At 38.1% G+C, this 18810-nt stretch overlaps 1 protein-coding gene across 25 annotated transcripts in view; it reads right to left on the bottom strand.

The window, feature by feature from the left end:
* The window catches only part of ctnnd1 (catenin (cadherin-associated protein), delta 1), a 105460-nt gene that overhangs the window by 72090 nt on the left and 14560 nt on the right, over positions 1 to 18810 (bottom strand). For 7 of the 25 annotated variants that reach the window (XM_061908706.1, XM_061908732.1, XM_061908699.1 and 4 more), the window contains one exon: positions 3456 to 3603. The exons of 16 other annotated variants lie outside the window; for them this stretch is intronic. In XM_061908706.1, coding sequence (XP_061764690.1) covers positions 3456 to 3596 — 141 coding nt within the window. In that variant the 5' untranslated portion in view covers positions 3597 to 3603. Of the gene's footprint in view, positions 1 to 3455; positions 3604 to 4619; positions 4683 to 4748; positions 4818 to 18810 lie in introns of those variants that run through there. 2 more of the 25 variants (XM_061908888.1, XM_061908862.1) reach the window with 2 other exon arrangements.

Here is an 18810-nt window from a genome sequence, read left to right as displayed (position 1 = left end):
ATGAATTTAGATGACAGACAAATATTTGTACCAGAAAATGAACTGCAAACAAACATAACCTTTTTGTACCCAATAGTGTCAACATCAGAGCAGTACAGCCCTTGTAAATGCAAAATACGTTACTTACCGATGCACGAATAAGTCCAACATTTCACGGATTAATGCTTTATTTGTGGACCCCTTGACTGTAAAGACATGAAGTGCCTCTAATCTGTTCTTCGTTAAATCCTTGTGTGTCAAAGGAAGTGAGGTCTTGGTCATGATAAATGGTTTAAATCTTTCAAAAATGTTTTTTCCCCCAAGAGTGTATGTAAATCCACTCCATACAATTGTAAATATTTTTCATGACTGCTTGTATATGTTTGCCTCTAAAGTCAAAACTTTTCAAAATACGCCTAACTCTACACTGATGTAGAAAAAACAGTAGCCTAATGCGACTATAACCCACCACCTGAAACCCGGAAGTGCCTCTAGGATATAAGATTCATATTATATTGCCATAATAAATGTATCAATCTATTCTTACCTCACAAAATTGAGAGGGATATGATGCAATGTATTGTAGTATCCCGATGGTGGCACACATGGTCTGACGCTCTATTTAAACGTTATTTCCAAACTGAACGCACCAGCAGCAGTGCTTATTTCAAACACCGTATTCCTCAACTCACACACACCCGTGTCTCAGTCGCTCTCCGCACAAGGTAACAATAAACTTCCTCATGATCCACCAAGAACACTCAAGGTGAATTACATTCACCAACTCCATAATTCTAAACACACAACTTATAACACAAGCAATAATATGTGTTTATTAATATATACTAGGGACGACACGATTTATGAATAAATCCAAACTGTTTTGACTGACCTGACGCGGTTTCAAAGCGTGTGTGTTTTTTGGATCATGGGTGCAGATGGCACTGGGGACGGACGGGGGACAGATTCATAGTGATTTTGTCATTATTTTGCTTGTTTATATTGCGGAACACTAAGAGTTTGTGTACCACACCAATGGTGCATTAAAAGCGTGCGTGAGTATCCAAAGTTTAATCAGGGTTCTAAAGAGGAACTGCATCTGTAGAGGTCTGCTATGACAGCTCTACTATAATAGTCACACTGTACATCTACTACTACAAGAGAAAATAATGAACAATTCAATGACGCGACAACCATGTAATCCCACAACATCCCGTTGATGGAAAAGTAGAGATACAGCCGTCGAAGCATGTTCAGTCGCTGAATTAACTAGCGCTAACATAGCATGCAAAGCACACACTCTAATCTCATTCAAAATCACTTACTGGTATACACAGCTACAACTTATTACTTCTATCTTATAATTACTATTACTTACTTCTGCTATTTCTGTCATTTTAAATGTCAAATTCAAGAACAGTATAAAATATTATTCATGTACATAAGTTGTTTACACTACAGCTATGATAAAATGTTTGGATAAAACATTGTGTTTAAAAGTATTAAATTGAAAATAATTTGAGTTTAAATAATATGCTGCCAGCTTGGTCCTGCCTTTTTTTCTTTTGGCTTTGCATTACCAAGTTTGGAACGCATAAGTGCAAACCTGATAAAGGGCAATGTATTATGGGGTGTTACAGTAATGCACACAAGAGCAATCGATTATTTTAGTTACTGAGTAATCTGTCAATAAACTGAGTAATTGAATAAAACCCATTTGTTTAGCTCAATGTGTCTATAAGGTATTGTTTTTTATTTTTTTTTACAATAAACAGGGTTTGTATAAACTAACCTTTATTATTTATTTTAATAAACGTCAACATTGCAACTGTTGACTTATGATGAGAGCATCAATTCAACACTTATAAGTTAAAGGTAAAAAAGTAAAACAAAAAAACTGATAAACTATGATAAATGAGTGGCAATGTATTTAATAAAAATTTTGCACATACACATTTTAAAAAATAGGAATTAATTTGAGGAGTGGTGTTCGATTTTTAGACAAACAACTGGTAAGCATTAACATACGAACCAGCAAAGCTAAATGTCAGTTTGTGAGGTAATTACATTATTAAAAGTTAAATTGTTAGTTAACTATTCTGAGAAACAGTATTTTACAAAATGATATTAAATATGTCCATTGTGGAGGACACTGCTTTTCATAAAATAAAAGTTGAAAGACACTAACATTATTGTTTTACACTGGATGTTTCAATGTCACTTTAACGAAGTATTTTTAGTATTTGCTTGAAACAGTGGATGTTCCTGCACAATTATTTACACTTAAAATACATCTTCGTAGTTATTAATATGATTTAAACATTTCAGCATTATGTTTGTGCTCAATTACATTAAGTGTGTTTTTCTTAAACTTTGCTGCCACTCCATTTTACAAAAAATGGGACTTTTAAGTGTTTTTTTTGGACATATACTACAATAATATCGTACCAAAGCATTGATATCGCAATGATATCATATCGCAAAATGTCAATGTTACATCCCAAGTTTTTTATAAAACATTTGTTTTCAAGTCAAACAAACAAGGTGGTGTTAGCTTCCAAAATACACTTTTACCTTGTTTCTGTTTGTTGCTCGTAATTACACAGAATCCTTACTGTGCTGTATCATTTTTGTAGTTATTAGTTATACTGTGAAATGAAGTACCAACTCTGTTTGACGGTAAAAAAATATTTCACCACAATATTTGTGTTTTTCAGTTTGAAATGATCACACAACCTCGCTCTCGATTTTTTGGGGAGGGGGCGCTTTGTTATCTTTCTACTTGTCTTTTTATTCATCTCTCTCTGTACTCCGGTGTTACCGACATTCTACGCAGTCACACACTACCCGCTGCGTGACCTACATCACTGTAGATACAAAGCTTTCATGTGTGCTCTTTTGGAGCAGTCTTGCGGAAACAAAGTCTACCTATTTTACTCATTTAACGAATCATCGAAGAAACACAATACAAAAATTGAATGTTTGTTTCTATTCTAATTAATGGATGAATCATTGCAGCCCTACGGTAAAGCGTAATAAGTACACAGCCCTATGGCGTCATATTCTCGCCTGTGGAATTATTATTGTTACATACAACAGGACTTTTTATACACAAGTATAGTGCAAGAGAGAACTGGTTTCCAATTGCACAATCTAGGTATGGTAATCTTATTTTAAATAAGCAGAACACAGTCTAATTAAAATGTTTACATGCCTTTTATTTAATGCATGAAAACATATTGTCAAATGTCAGTGCTGGACAAGATGTGTCCCGTACCACACTTTTCTTGAAATATCAAATTAAAGCACATGTGAAGCGTTTAGTAAAGTAAACCATGAATGGCTTTTTTTCTCTCAGGTTAGTAACTAGGTTTGAGCATTAGAAAGGAAGCAGCTTGCTCACTTCAAAGGGGAATGCAAGGGTGTTTTCCTACAAGTTGATAGATGGTAATGGGGTAAGGATTCCACGATGTTACCTGTATGTTTGGGAGCGGGCGGGGCAGGGTGCCAGCGCACGACCTCCGCTCCTCCTCTAGAGCTCGGCTCAGCATCTCAAACTGCCTCTCCTGCTCCCGCACGGAGGCCAGCAGGGAGGCCGTACTTGCACACGGCTCCATTCACACGCTGAGAGCAGAGCAGAGGAAAGGAAAAGACGGAGTCAACACCAAAGACCCAGAAGGGATTTCACCAGCACCATGGACAGAAGAACCAACAAAGCAGAACCCAAACCACCAAAGTATAAAAGGTATGATGCAAATGAGCCGTGGTAGCACTCACAAAGGTGTGATCATCCCACAGAAGTATGATAAATTAGATCTTTTTTGTGATCAAACAGCATGAATTGTCACAGTTAACCGTGATCGCCACATGACTGCAATGTGGTAGTGGCGCTGGGTGCATCAACATCTAATTTGCATAATTGGTAGTTTTTAAAAATGACACAAACGTTATGCATGTATTTGATATGGGGTGGTATTTTAGCCAGATTAGTTTACGATTCCATTGTGAAATGATTATCAATATTTTTCCACTTACAGAACATATTTTGAACAAGGTATATCTGCTAGCATCCCTTAAATAAGGTAAACAAACAACGCATTTCTTACAACATAAAGCTGCTCTTTCTACATAACATGTAATGTATTAAAGGCCTACTGAAATGAGATTTTCTTATTCAAGCGGTCCATTCTATGTGTCATACTTGATCATTTTGCGATATTGCCATATTTTCGCTGAAAGGATTTAGTACAGAACATCGACGATAAAGTTTGCAACTTTTGGTCGCTAATAAAAAAGCCTTGCCTTTACCGGAAGTGGCAGACAATGACATCACCGGTGTGAGGGCTCCTCACATCCTCACATTGTTTATAATGTGAGCCTCCAGCAGCAAGAGCTATTCGGACCAAGAAAGCGACAATTTCCACATTAATTTGAGCGAGCATGAAAGATTCGTGGATGAGGAAATTTAGACTGAAGGACTTAAAAAAAAAATAAAAAATAAAAAAAAATATATATATAGTTAAAAAAGGTGATTGCATTGGGAACGATTCAGATGGTTTTAGACACATTTACTAGGATAATTCTGGGAAATCCCCTATCTTTCTATTGTGTTGCTAGTGTTTTAGTGAGTTAAATAGTACCTGATAGTCGGAGGGGTGTGTCCACAGGCGTGTTGACGCCAGTTTCTGAGAGAAGTCACGAAGCTGCAGCAGGACAGAAGCTCCGCTGATCTCCGGTAAGAGGCAACTTTTTACCACAATTTTTCTCACCGAAACCTGCCGGTTGACAAGTGGTCGGGAACCATGTTCGCTTAACCGCTCTGATCCATAGTAAAGCTTCACCTACGGGAATTTTAAACAAGGAAACACTGTGTGTTTGTGTGGCTAAAGGCTAAAGCTTCCCACCTCCATCTTTCTACTTGGACTTCTCCATTATCAATTGGACAAATTGCAAAAGATTCAGCAACACAGATGTCCAAAATACTGTGTAATTGCGCGATGAAAAGAGACGACTTATAGCCGCAAGTGGTGCTGGGCTAATATGTCCCCTCCAACCAATAACGTCACAAACACGCGTCATCATACGCGTCATCATTCCGCAACGTTTTCAACAGGAAACTCCGCGGGAAATTAAAAATTGTAATTTAGTAAACTAACCCGGCCGTATTGGCATGTGTTGCATTGTTAATATTTCATCAATTATGTATAAACTATCAGACTGCGTGGTCGGTAGTAGTGGGTTTCAGTAGGCCTTTAAAGGTGCTGCTTGCAGCTTCCTCACAGTAACATTTAAAGGAAACAAATATACAAAGAACAATGTTACCATAGCCTATGTTACCATCCATCCATCCATTCATTCATTTTCTACTGCTTGTCCCTTCCGGGTTCGCGGGGGGTGCCCTTAGTGGTTTAAGAGAACACATTTGTTTGACAAATTCCTATGATTTTCACAATTCCAAAGTTTGTGTATAAATGTTTTTATCGGCCCAAATAAAAAGGTTGCTGTTTACGGGGGTCACTCACCCGGTCTCGTCAAATGGTAAAAATGGTAAATGGATTGTACTTTTCTACCCCTTTTTAAGGAGCCCAAAGCGCTTTGACAGTATTTCGACATTCGCCCATTCACACACACATTCATACACTGACGGTGGAAGCTGCCATGCAAGGCGCTCACCAGGTCCCATCAGGAGCAAGGGTGAAGTGTCTTGCCCAAGGACACAACGGACGTGACTAGGATGGTAAAAGGTGGGGATTGAACTAGTAACCCTCAGATTGCTGGCACAGCCACTCTACCAACTTCGCCACGCCGTCCCCAACACACACACACAGGCAGCGTGTGCACACACACACAAAATAAGTCCAAGAGAAGCACCGAAAAAGTTGCTGTCATGTTGTCGTTATGATAGAATATATATTTAATGACATCCAACACAAATTACCCAAATCGCTGTTATTAGCTAAGAACACCTAAGGCTAATGGGCGTGCATGTGTTACATACGTACGTAATTCCGTCACATGTACGAGAAACCGTGAAAGAGCAGTATATAATGTGTAAAACACACTGGAAAGTTGGCACCCTCTCAACATCTGTGTAGTAAATGCTCCAAACAGGCCCTTTAAGTGCCTTTAGAAATAAGACTTTCAGACCAAACTAATCTGCTGTATTTAAAAATGTCAGTACTAACAAGTTTCTTACAAACAAATAGCATATTTTACCTAAATGTATCAGCTTTCTGCACTCTGTGGGTGTAAAACTGTAGCAACCTGTTAGTTAGGCGTCTTGTTGAAAGTATCCAACTTTTTCTGTGGCTCTGAATGCCTCAGTGGCTCAGCTTGGTGTGAGTTGGCGCCACTGAGACAGGAAGGTTGAGTTTAGAGAAAAAATATATTTTTTGTTGCTGCTGTTGCTTTGACGTGGAAACAGCCGCAAGTAACCAGTTTTGCAATGAAGCGATTGTTAATCAATAATGAATGAATGCATACATACGAAACATTGGCCATGTGAGCTCAGGCCAGAGAAGATGACAAAAGTGCAAAAAATGAAAAGATGCATTGACAAAGAGCTTGTTGCCTGACAATGAGCAATAATTAAGAGTAATCAAGTCACGTATCAGCTATACTGAGAAGGTCCAGGGTAATATATGCTATTTTTCAGCTCAGCAAAATTAAAAATAGAAAAAGTGTGATACATGAGAGATTACAGAATGCTTTAAGACTTAGGACGTCTTCATTCCAAGAATTGAGTGACAAAAATGTGAGAGCAACACATCCTCAGTAGGGCTGGGTATCGTTTGAATTCGAACGATTCCGATTCTTTGTTTCTATTCCGATTCCTGACGATTCTCGATTCCGAATTTTTCTTTAAAAAAAAAAAAAAAAAAAAAAAAAGGCAGGGTCAAAAAAAAATTTTTGGATATCTTAAATGAGCTAGCTAACCTACAGTCTTTCTGAATTAAATAGTCTAACATTCTCCATCAATTTTAATTCGATTAACTTTTTATGAACTTTACTATGAATTCCTCACAGGGCTCTTTTCAACTAGAATATAAATATCAAATCTATGAACTTGAATATAAATGCTATAAATTATGAATACATTTTCAGAGGGGTACACTTTCATCAAGAGAGCTTTATTTTTGAAAACCTCATGAAAACACATTTACACACAAGTGTATGATGCTGCAGGTACTTAAACATGTTACCGGGCTCCCACTGATGGGTTAACCTGGTGCAGAAAAGCAAATAAACAATAAGAAACAACTTGCAAAACCAAGTCTAGATTAGCAGCAGGTACAGTATAAAATCAGAGACAGTTCTTGTTTAAGAAAATGACCATATCCGCCTTCTCAGGCAGGATGCGTGAGCGTTCTAGACAGATAGTGTCTGCTGGACACGCATTTGTACTCCATGAACACGGAAGTGCTTCATCATGTTCGACGTGCACCCTCCTAAGCACGAAACAGTCCTGTCGCACGTGTTACATTTCGCCGATATTTAATTTGTTTTAGTAAAATAATGCTCGGCTATGCTAACACTTCCGGCGGTGGGCGCTTCTTCGTTGGTGTTTAGCGGCTTCTTCTTCCGGGTCGGCGGACTCATTTTTTTCCGGTCGGCGGACTGGGTATCGAAACTAGGAACCGAAATTTAAACTTTTGAACGATTTCGAAAGAATCAGAAAGTTAGTTCCGGTTCCAATCGATACTCGATACCCAACCCTAATCCTCAGTCAGAAGGGGACAGCATCAAACCATCATTTGAATGGTTTTCAATTCATTTAAAGGAAAATTAAAGCTTGATACCCGAGGTACAGGGCATTTCAAAAAATGTACATAGGTTTCATTTAGGGCTGGGCAATATTGGCATTTATTAATATATTTTTATGCCATATTGCGATATACGATATATATTTTGATAATTTGCCTTGGCCTTGAATGAATACTTGATGAATATAATCACAGCAGTATGATGATTCTATGTGTCTACATTAAAACCTTCTTCATACTGCATTAAGATATGCTACTTTTAAACTTTCATGCTGAGAGGGATCACAACTACGTCAATTCACCAAAACTGTATTTATTGAATACTCTTCATTCTGTCTCGGGTGACATTTTAAATGAAAGAATAAATTAGTAGTGCTGCTATCTTTTTTAGCAACACTTCTGCTTCATACTTTGCATATTGCTGTTGTCTGCTGAATATCTTCCCACTTGAAGCCAAACCACCGCCAGATGATGGACCCCCTGCTCTTTATTTTGGGCATTTATTGTTCTTCCTCCATTTGTGATCAGTTTCACACCATCTCACTATTGTATTGTCAAAAGTTCCGCTCCGCTCGACATGCCTCAGCTAACGTTAGCCATGCTGCTACCTCTCTGATTGGCAAGAGTGTATGACGATAATGACACTACACACGCGACAGTATGTGACGTATGTAAGGGCTGGTTTTCCGTCTCTGAGAATGAGACGAGAAGGAGTGAGAATTGCCTGTTTTGTAATGCACGCCTAAAAGCAACTCGACCTCCCTCAGCTAACGTTACCCATGCTAACGTTAGCTCTTGGCGAGAGCGTTTGACGCTACATGCGCGACAGTATGTGACGTATGTAAGAAGGCGGGCTTGTTTTATGTCTCTGTGAGAAGTTGACACAAGAAGGAGTGAGAAATGCCAGTAATGTAATGCACGCAGCTAAAAGCAAGTGTGGGAGAACATATAATCGAATATTACAATACAGTGATTTTCTATATCGCACAGAGACAAACATGCGATATACCGTTTATATCGAATTATCGCCCAGCCCTAGTTTCATTAACGTAAACAGACATCCCCGTTTATCGCTGTTAATTGAATCTGGACATGACCACAATGAATTAATGTTTGCAAAGTACAAATCATTGATTACAAATTGAGTACTTTCACAGAAAATAAAAACATTACTGCCTTACAAATACATACATGCCCTTTAGACTTTAAAAGACACAATTAAGACTCTTGAATTCAGATATACTAATGCTGCCTGAGGTTGAGCCTATCACTGGCACCAAATACTGAACAGCGTGCTACTGATTGGTTTGGGCTTATCCAGTGGCCTATACTCCAGTAGTACTGTTATTTTTTTACTTCACTTAGTTATGTTTAAACATGTTAATTCAAGGCAAAGATTTTGTGAAATTTGCTAAAAAAATTAAACAAAAAATCTGTGATGTGGTGAAACCAAACTATTTGAAGTGCGACGTGGCATGGAACGAATGTATATCGTTAGTTTTGCATTCAAGTCATGTCTGCTCTACGGGCCCCACCCCCTTTTTTTTACGGGCATGAAGGCCGGTCAAGGGGTGACATTGCTAGTTTTCCGAGCAGAGGAGGATGTTTGGCAGCGCACAATCAATGAGTACTTAAAAGAAGACAGGGTGTGTGGACAGAAAAGGGAGAACGGACGCATTTTGGCTTAACAACTAACAATAAAGGTGAAGTTATAACACTGAAACGCCCTCAGGAAGAAGTGCTTTAAAACATAGCTAGTTAGCTAGCGGCTAACGTCCAGCCGCAGTCTGCAGTGTTTTAGCTTCTTCTAAATCACTAATCCTGGCAACCATGGCGACAAATAAAGTACCTTTCTTACAAGTATCATCCCTGCAGGACGAGAAATAGCTCAACATGCTTCACTACACACCGTAGCTCATCGGCATCACAATGTAAACAAACACCATGAGTGGATCTACACCTGACATCTACTGTAATGATACCAAGTACAGGAGTGTATCTAGTCGATACTAATATGAGTACATCGATAGCATCACAAAATATTTCTAACTTTTTTTAAATTTATATTATGTTTATAAATTCAAAAAATACGTTACTGGACACATGACAACTTAAATTATGACCACTGTATGAGCCTGTAACTACGCGGGATCGGATTTATACCCAAATTTGTGGTCCCATCCAAAACTAATCTAAAGTATCAAACAACAGAATAATAAGTGATTATTACATTTGAACAGAAGTGTAGATAGAAAATGTTAAAAGAGAAAGAAAGCAGATATAAACAGGAAATGTTCTACCACTTTAATCCATCCATTTTATACCACTTGTCCCCCATAATTTTAACAAAATAATATGATGGAAAATAACATGTTACTGCATACGTCAGCATCTAAATTAGGAGCCTTTGCTTGCTTAATTACTACTAACAGATAAGTTATCTTGTATGTTCACAATTTTATTTAAAGGCCTACTGAAACTCACTACTACCGACCACGCAGTCTGATGGTTTATATATTAATGATGAAATCTTAACATTGCAACACATGCCAATACGGCCGGTTTAGTTTACTAAATTGCAATTTTAAATTTCCCGCGAAGTATCCTGTTGAAAACGTCACAGTATGATGACGTGTGAGCGTGACGTCACCGGTGGTAGCGGACATGTTCTTCCAGCACCGCTCACGGCTAAAAGTCATCTATTTTCATCGCATAATTACACAGTATTCTGGACATCTGTGTTGCTGAATCTTTTGCAATTTGTTCAATTACAAATAGAGACTACAAAGAAGAATGCTGTTGATGGAAAGCGGTGTATTGCAGCTGCCTTTAGCAATACAAACAAAGCCGGAGTTTCCTTGTTTATATTCCTGAAGCTGAAGCTTTACTTTGGAACAGAGCGGTCAAGCGAACATGGTTCCCGACCACGTGTCAACCGGCAGGTTTCGGTGAGAAAATGGTGGTAGTAAGTCGGCTCTTACCGGAGACATGAGCAAAGCTTGCGTCCTCCTGCAGCTGCGTGGCTTCCCTCAGAGACACTAGCGGTCACCACACCAGTAGCCACACCCCTCCAACTATCAGGTACCATATATTCTCCCTAAAACACTAGTAACACAATAAGCAGATAAAGGATTTTCCGGAATTATCCTAGTAAATGTGTCTAATAACATCTGAATCGCTCCCACTGCCCTGTCTTTTTTTTTTTTCCTTCACTCTCACTATCCTCATCCACGAATCTTTCATCCTAGCTCAAATTAATGGGGAAATCGTCGCTTTCTCGGTCCGAATCGCTCTCGCTGCTGGTGGCTATGATTGTAAACAATGTGAGGAGCTCTAAAACCAGTGACGTCACGCGCACATATGACGTATTTTACTTCCGGTACAGGCAAGGATTTTTTATTAGCGACCAAAAGTTGCGAACTTTATCATTGATGTTCTCTACTAAATCCTTTCAGCAAAAATATGGCAATATCGCGAAATGATCAAGTATGACACATATAATGGACTTAATATCCCCATTTAAATAAGAAAATCTAATTTCAGTAGGCCTTTAAAGACAACATTGCAATAAGAAACTAATGTTTAATGTACCGTGATATTTGTTGTTAAAATAAAGCCAATAATGTAATTTTTTGTGGTCCCCTTTATTTAGAAAAGTATCGGAACTCTTCTCTATCCTTCCATTTTATATCACTTGTCCTTCTCGTGCAGAGAGCAGGGCACCCTAGACACAATTATTTTGAAAATAAACTGGTAAAAGCCACCTATGATTGTGACTGGATGTAAACTTATGATTGGATCAGTCAGGAGTAAACCAGTCCAACGTGAACAAAATTAGGGCTACAGCTATCAAATATTTTAGTTATTGAGTAATCTATCGATTATTTTGATTAATTAATCAAGTAAATTGGATAAAGCACACGTTATAGCCTAAATCTGTGATTTAGGTGATACATTTGAAATAAAGAGTTGTTTCTCTTTTCGAACCTTTATTTTTTTAATGAATGCACATTGAAATTGCACTTTAAACGTGTGTGCATTTACAAAAATGTTGAAAAATATTCAAGATAAACAGTATGTTTAAGAACACTGAGTGGAGCTTAAAACCAGCTAATAAATAGATATAACAACCAAATTAACCCAAAAAGGCAAAGTATGATAATGCAATGAGGCAAAGTCTATAATTCAAATAATTAAGAAGAAGAGCACATTCTGTAACCTTAATATAATACACATTAGTGGTTAGAGTGCCCGCCCTGACATCGGTAGGTTGTGAGTTCAAACCCGGGGGAGTCACACCAAAGACTATAAAAAAATGGGACCCATTACCTCCCTGCTTGACACTCAGCATTGAGGGTTGGAATTTGGGGTTAAATCACGAAATATGATGGCCACTGCTGCTGCTGCTCACTGCTCCCTTCACCTCCCAGGGGGTGTCAACAGTGATGGGTCAAATGCAGAGTATAATGTTGCCACACCCAGTGACCACACCACATTTTGCCACACCAATCATTGGTACTTTAACTTTAACTTAAATATTCTAATTTGTGTAACCTATGTACATATTTACTAATTTAAAACATACATATTTAAAAAGCAATGAGGTGGAGAAGTGTTTTTTGATTTTTTGGACGAACAACTTTTTAACATTTACATTCAAATGTAAATACATCAACATCTTCTCACATGAGTTGGACTAAAACTTTTGTGATGCGAGTCAAGCACACAACATACCATTATCTGCCTACCAAAATAGCACCTTGTAACTATCTTGTTTCTGGTAGTTTGCCCTGTACATACGCAGTGTGGTTTCTGGTAATGTTCTGCAAAATCAAAATAGCACTGTTGTGGGAAGCCAGCTCTGTTTCACAGTGCAAACGTTAAACCACAATGCCTGTTTAGAGCTGGGGGAAATTATCGATTTTATATGGAATGCAATTCGGACATGGACGATTATAGAATCAATTAGTAAACGTCGATAATCGATGTATTTATTGTAAATAAAGTTGAGTTTGCGTTTATTTTGAACATGCAAGCATACAACATGATACATCACAATTTCCAGGTTCTCTTTTCAACATGTTCGAAAAGGAATAGGAAGAAGCAGAGCTTATTTAACCCTAGCCCTTTTCTTTTACATAACAGTTGATAAAACTTTTGTCCGCTTCCTGTTCTCAATTTATTCACAATATATTCCATAATTAATCTCAATAAAAATAAATTAATCATAATTGGTGAAATAAGTCATACTTCATATGATGAGATGAGTATAATTATGTTGACAATGAATGAACGGATGGATGAAATAAATTTAGAATGTTTATCATGGTTCTTCTTCTTTGTTCTTTGTAAAAAGTTTGAAGAATTTCTTGAAGTGGATCATACTAGTACATTGTTTGATTGCTTTGCTTAATCCATTCCATAATTTAATTCCACATACAGATATACTGAAGGTCTTAAGTGTTATACGTACATACAAATGTTTTTAATTACATTTTTCTCTAAGATTTTATTTCTCCTCTTTTGTTTAGAATAATTGTTGTATAGTCTTGGGTAGCAGGTTATAGTTTGCTTTGTGTATCATTTTAGCTGTAAGCAAATTCACTATGTCATGGAATTTCAGTATCTTTGATTCAATAAATAAATAATTTGTATGTTCTCTATATCCAACATTATGTATTATTCAAACTGATCTTTTTTGTAACACCTTTAGTGAATGAAGTGTACTTTTGTAATTACTCACCCATATTTCTACACAATAACTCAGATATGGTAACACGAGCAAGCAGTAAAGAATATGAAGTGATTTTTGGTCTAGAACAGGGGTCTCAAACTCAATTTACCTTGGGGCCACTGGATGCAGAGTCTGGGTGAGGCTTGGCTGCAAGAAAATATTTCTTAAAAAATATATATTTAAATATCTTTATTAGGGACCGAATGTCCCTTTGGGACAGAGGACCCTATTGAATTTCTAGCGTTTTATTCTTTCTTCTTTATTATTATTCTGCAGCTTTGAGCTGTAATTTGACCCCCTTAACATGCTTCAAAAGTCACCAAATTTGACACACACATCAGGACTGGCGAACATTGCGATTTAATCAAAAAACCTAACCCCAAAACTAAAAATTGCGCTCTAACACCCCCTAGGAAGAAAACACAGACAAAACTGCCTGTAATTTCCAGTAAGAATGTCGTAGCGACATGAAACAAAAACCTCTATGTAGGTCTCACTTAGACCTAGGTTTCATCCACTGACATCCTTCAGCAAAAACTAACAGGAAGTTTGCAATTCCCCCTTCAAAACAAAAGTTTTGTAAAAACACTCACTTGTGCCTCTTTGAGCTGTAATTTAACCCCCTTAACATGCTTCAAAACTCACCAAACTGGACACAAACATCAGGACTGGCGAAAATTGCGATCTAATCAAAAAACCTAACCCCAAAACTCAAAATTGTGCTCTAGCGCCCCCTAAGAATAAAACACAGACAAAACTGCTCAGAGGAAGAAAACACAGACAAAACTGCCTGTAACTTCCAGTAGGAATGTGGTAGAGACATGACAAAAAACCTCTATGTAGGTCTCACTAAGACCTACATTTCATATATTGACAACGCCCAGCAAAAATGAACAGGAAGTTTGCAATTCTCCCTTCAAAACAACATTTTTGTAAAAACCGGTCACCTTTTTTCAAACATTATCTCCTCTGAGTGCATTTGTCGTGTCGGCTTCAAACTACCACAGGAGAGAGATTGAACCCGTCTGATTAAAAGTTGATAAGAGTTTCAATTACTGCTACGGTTTTGATTTTATCAGCCTTCAAAGAACCGCTGCGCTGAATACCATTTCAAAGATGGCCGCCGTGCGCAGACACAGTGAGGGAGACGTTTTTGTTTTTTTGTTTTTTCGTACCGTCTGCTGCTGGTGTGCACACACCAACATTCGTGTGGGAGGGGCTGTGATCGTCTATACCAAGATGGCTGCCAGGTGCCGTAGCTAAGCCGGTATGCTTTAAAGTTGTCGTTTGCCTGCATATCATAAAAACAACCGTCCAACATTTTACAACTAATTGTAAACTTATAGGTGTCGACCATCAGGGCCGAGTTGCGACGAGAGAGTGTGTCGATCTTAAGATATTACGCCGAGTTGGTGAGTCTATTAGCCGTTACCATGTTTTTTCAATGGGCGGTTAGCATCAGGTTTTAATCCTGTTTCTTCCTATGTTTCTGCTCCAATTGAATTTCTTTGTTTGTCGAGTCTTTATTTTGGGTACTTACATATGGTGCCTGACTGTTGTGGCGCTTTAAGGGCATCTGCACTTTTTATTTGCCGAGTTGGTAGGTCTATCTGTTTGCTAATAGTAGCTACTAGCCGTACCCGTGTATTTTCATTCTAACTTATATCTGTCAGTGGACACGTTATGGAAGATAAAAACTACAACATTTATAATACTAAGTATTTCAAACTTATATCTGTCAGTAGACACGTGTTGGAAGGTAAAAACTACAACATTTATAATACAAAGTAGTGTATAGTTCTAACTTATATCTGTCAGTAGATATGTTATGGAAGGTAAAAACTACAACATTTTTAATAAAAAGTAGTGTATAGTTCTAACTTATATTTGTCAGTAGACATGCTATGGAAGGTAAAAACTACAATACAGAGTAGTGTGTTGTTCTAACTTATATCTGGGAAGCCCAGACTTCCCTCTCCTCAGCCACTTCCATATATACCCGGTCCCGTCCATCGCTGCTTGCAGCTTTAATTTTTATTTTTTCAACACAAAATAAAATCAAAATATAAATGAACAAAATGAGAATTGTGCACCGCAACTTTCTTTTTGCAAATAAGACACATCGGGGTGCCCCTGTGCTCAACAAAGAAATATTGCATCTCCCACTTTTCCTGGAATTGTCTTTGCTAATCAGTAACCTTTCTCTTCACTGCAGGCTTTGAAAAAGACATGTTTGGGTTTGTGGAATATATTTGTATTTAGCCGATGCACAGAGAATAATGTTATTTCCGCAATGTGTGTCGTTCCCCTTTTCCTCCCTACAGCAACACGCTGGTCAGCATATAATAGCCGGGAAAGTACCGTGATAATGAGCGGAAAAAAGTGACGGCTGGTTATCCAGAGTGTTATCCGGCGTCATATAGAAATATATGTAGTGTTCATCGTGTGAGGCAATGCAAATTTAACAATTAAAAAAAATTAAAAATAACGGTTTGAATTGGTCCAGGTTATCGGGAACTGTTATTACTGACGGACAGGTGTCCCGGTGTGACTGCAGCCAGGCACATAAAAAAAAACCCTCGTCTCCATGGCAACGTTTCTGTCGCTTTCACTCATTTGCTGCTTTTCCACTCGCGCAGGGGTAGGCAACCCAGAACGTTAAAAGAGCCATTTTGGACCCAAATAACAAAAATTGTCTCAGTCTGGAGCCAACGGGAGGGGGTGGCGCATGGACTTTACAGTTACGGTAGCACAATTAAGCCCCAAATGGGTTAACATCTTGACTAACGTGTTCATGTCCGATTCGCCCTGGGACTCTCTGTCGGAGTATCAGCACTGGGGTCCAGTGCACCACAGTTTTGTATTGTCGCTCGGTCCTTCGGCGGAGTGCTTCGGAAGCTACCAGTCCGCTCGTCTCCCCGACCAGGACTGTTTACAGCGACGCCGGTGGAGGGAGCGAGAGAGAGTGACACACACAGTGACAGACAGACAGACAGAGCAGGCGGGCGAGCGACGGAGGTGGTTGGTGCTTATATAAAACTTCACGGCCAGTGATTTAAAACATGCAAGACCTCACGGAAAACAACTGTATTTTTTTTCATTGAGCAACGTTCCTTCAAGGTGTGTAAGTAAGAACACCTTAAGTGAGATACACTTTTTTTTTTTTTCAAAATGTATTTAAAATTGAGTGAGATTCACAAAATGCCATCATGCTACATAACCCGACAGACCTCGGTACTGCCTTTGCATACCTCTTTGGCCTACTGTATGCCATGAACATTGATTATCCAAAGGAGATGAAGTACACATATGAAGCAAAAAGCATCACCAAAGACAGCACACACCTGTTCGACCTGCTACCATCAGGCAGGTGCTACAGATGCATCAGAGCCAGAACAAACCGGCTCAGAGACATCTTCTGTCCCAGAGCTGTCACCATGTTGAACTCTAACTTATAATAATAATAATTCACCCCTATACAATATCCTTCCCTAATACCAAACTGTGCAATACTACCCTTCGAGTGCTGATTGTTATTTATTACTTCGGTACTCTTGTCTTGTTCTGTATATTGTACAGTATTTTGTATTTCTATAGTGTTTTGTATATTGTACAGGATTGCTTATTATTTTTATTAGATAGTAGTCTGTTTATTTAAATTGTTAGTTTTTTCCTTTATTACTCTCTTGTGTTATTTATTTTACCCCGTAATTGCTCCCACTACCGCACCTTAAGTTGGAGTCTTTAATCTTGTTATATGTAAATATAATGGCGATAAAGTCCATTCTATTCTATTCAAGATGAAGTACACATATGAAGCCATTCAGACTATCTTTTTCGAGCTTGGCTCTGTGATCAAGTCTCCTCTGCCTCTGAAATAGAGATTCTTAAAAAAAAAAAGAAAATAAAGAATCGTTGATCTATTTTAAAATTTAAATCTATTTAAACACGTTTCTGAATGAGAAATAAACAAGGTTTTAGATACATTTTGACGTGTGCACTTTGTTTTATTTATTCATTCAGCATTTCTTAAAAACAATTACAGCAACATAAATGTTACTTGGACCGACACAAATATCATAATTAGCTGCACAAGATAGAGTTGGCATAACTCTTATCTAAACTTGGAAATCCTAGTTAAGTCAACAACAGTAGTCAAAGTTCAACAAGAATATGAGTTTGTTGAAGGTAAAAATACATGGAATTGAAGCATGAATTTTATTGTTGGTCCCACAAAAATATAATAATTTGGAGAACAAGAGATCTGAGTTGACATAACTCATATCTCAACTTGTAAATCTTAGTTAAATCAACAATAGTAGTCAAAAGTTGAGAAAACTTGAAAATCTTGTTGCATCATGCTACCTTGAAAATTTGCGTTTTCTCAACTTTTTTTTTAAGAGTGTATCCCGGTACTTTCCGGTCTATTTTCCGCCGACCGCCGTGTTGCTGTAGGGAGGGAAAACTGAACGACACACATTGCGCAAATAAAATTATTCTTCGTGCGTCGGCTGAATACAAATATATTCCATGCTGAGGAGTATTCCCAAAAAATTTTAGGAATCTTTTCTTGCAGCCCAGTCTCACCCAGACTCTGCATCCAGTGGCCCCCAGGTAAAGTGAATTTGAGACCCCTGATCTAAATAGTCGTTAGTCACAGCCCTAAATTATAGCCGTGATGATTTTGGTCCAAATAATCGTGATATGAAATGTTCATACAGTTACAATCCTACTCATACCGATTAAATACACTTTCTGAATAAAACACTGTATTTGACTTTTGCATGAACATACATAAGCATCAGCACAGGCACGGTGAACGGTTGTGTGAAGGCCAGACAATTAATATTGAAAATACTGTCCAATCATCATACACACATACTTTGGCTATATGTTGCTGCTGCATTGACACACATTTTAGTGACAGGACCAAACACAATCAGATATGCACACATATTCTCGTGTCATTAAGATTTTTAGAGATGTCCGATAATATCGGACTGCCGATATTATCGATCGATAAATGCTTTAAAATGTAATATTGGAAATTATCGGCATCGGTTTCAAACAGTAAAATCTATGACTTTTTGAAACGCCGCTGTGTACACGGACGTAGGGAGTAGTACAGAGCGCCAATAAACCTTAAAGGCACTGCCTCTCCGTGCCGGCCCAGTTCTACGGCTTTTCACAGACACAAGTGAATGCAACAGATACTCGGTCAACAGTCATGCAGGTAACACTGAGGGTGGCCGTATAAACAACGTTAACACTGTTACAAATATGCGCCACACTTTGAACCCACACAAAACAAGAATGACAAACACATTTCGGGAG

Source organism: Nerophis ophidion, linkage group LG01, assembly GCF_033978795.1.
Source record: "Nerophis ophidion isolate RoL-2023_Sa linkage group LG01, RoL_Noph_v1.0, whole genome shotgun sequence".
NCBI lineage: Eukaryota > Metazoa > Chordata > Actinopteri > Syngnathiformes > Syngnathidae > Nerophis > Nerophis ophidion.
This window is presented reverse-complemented; position numbering and strand designations above follow the sequence as displayed.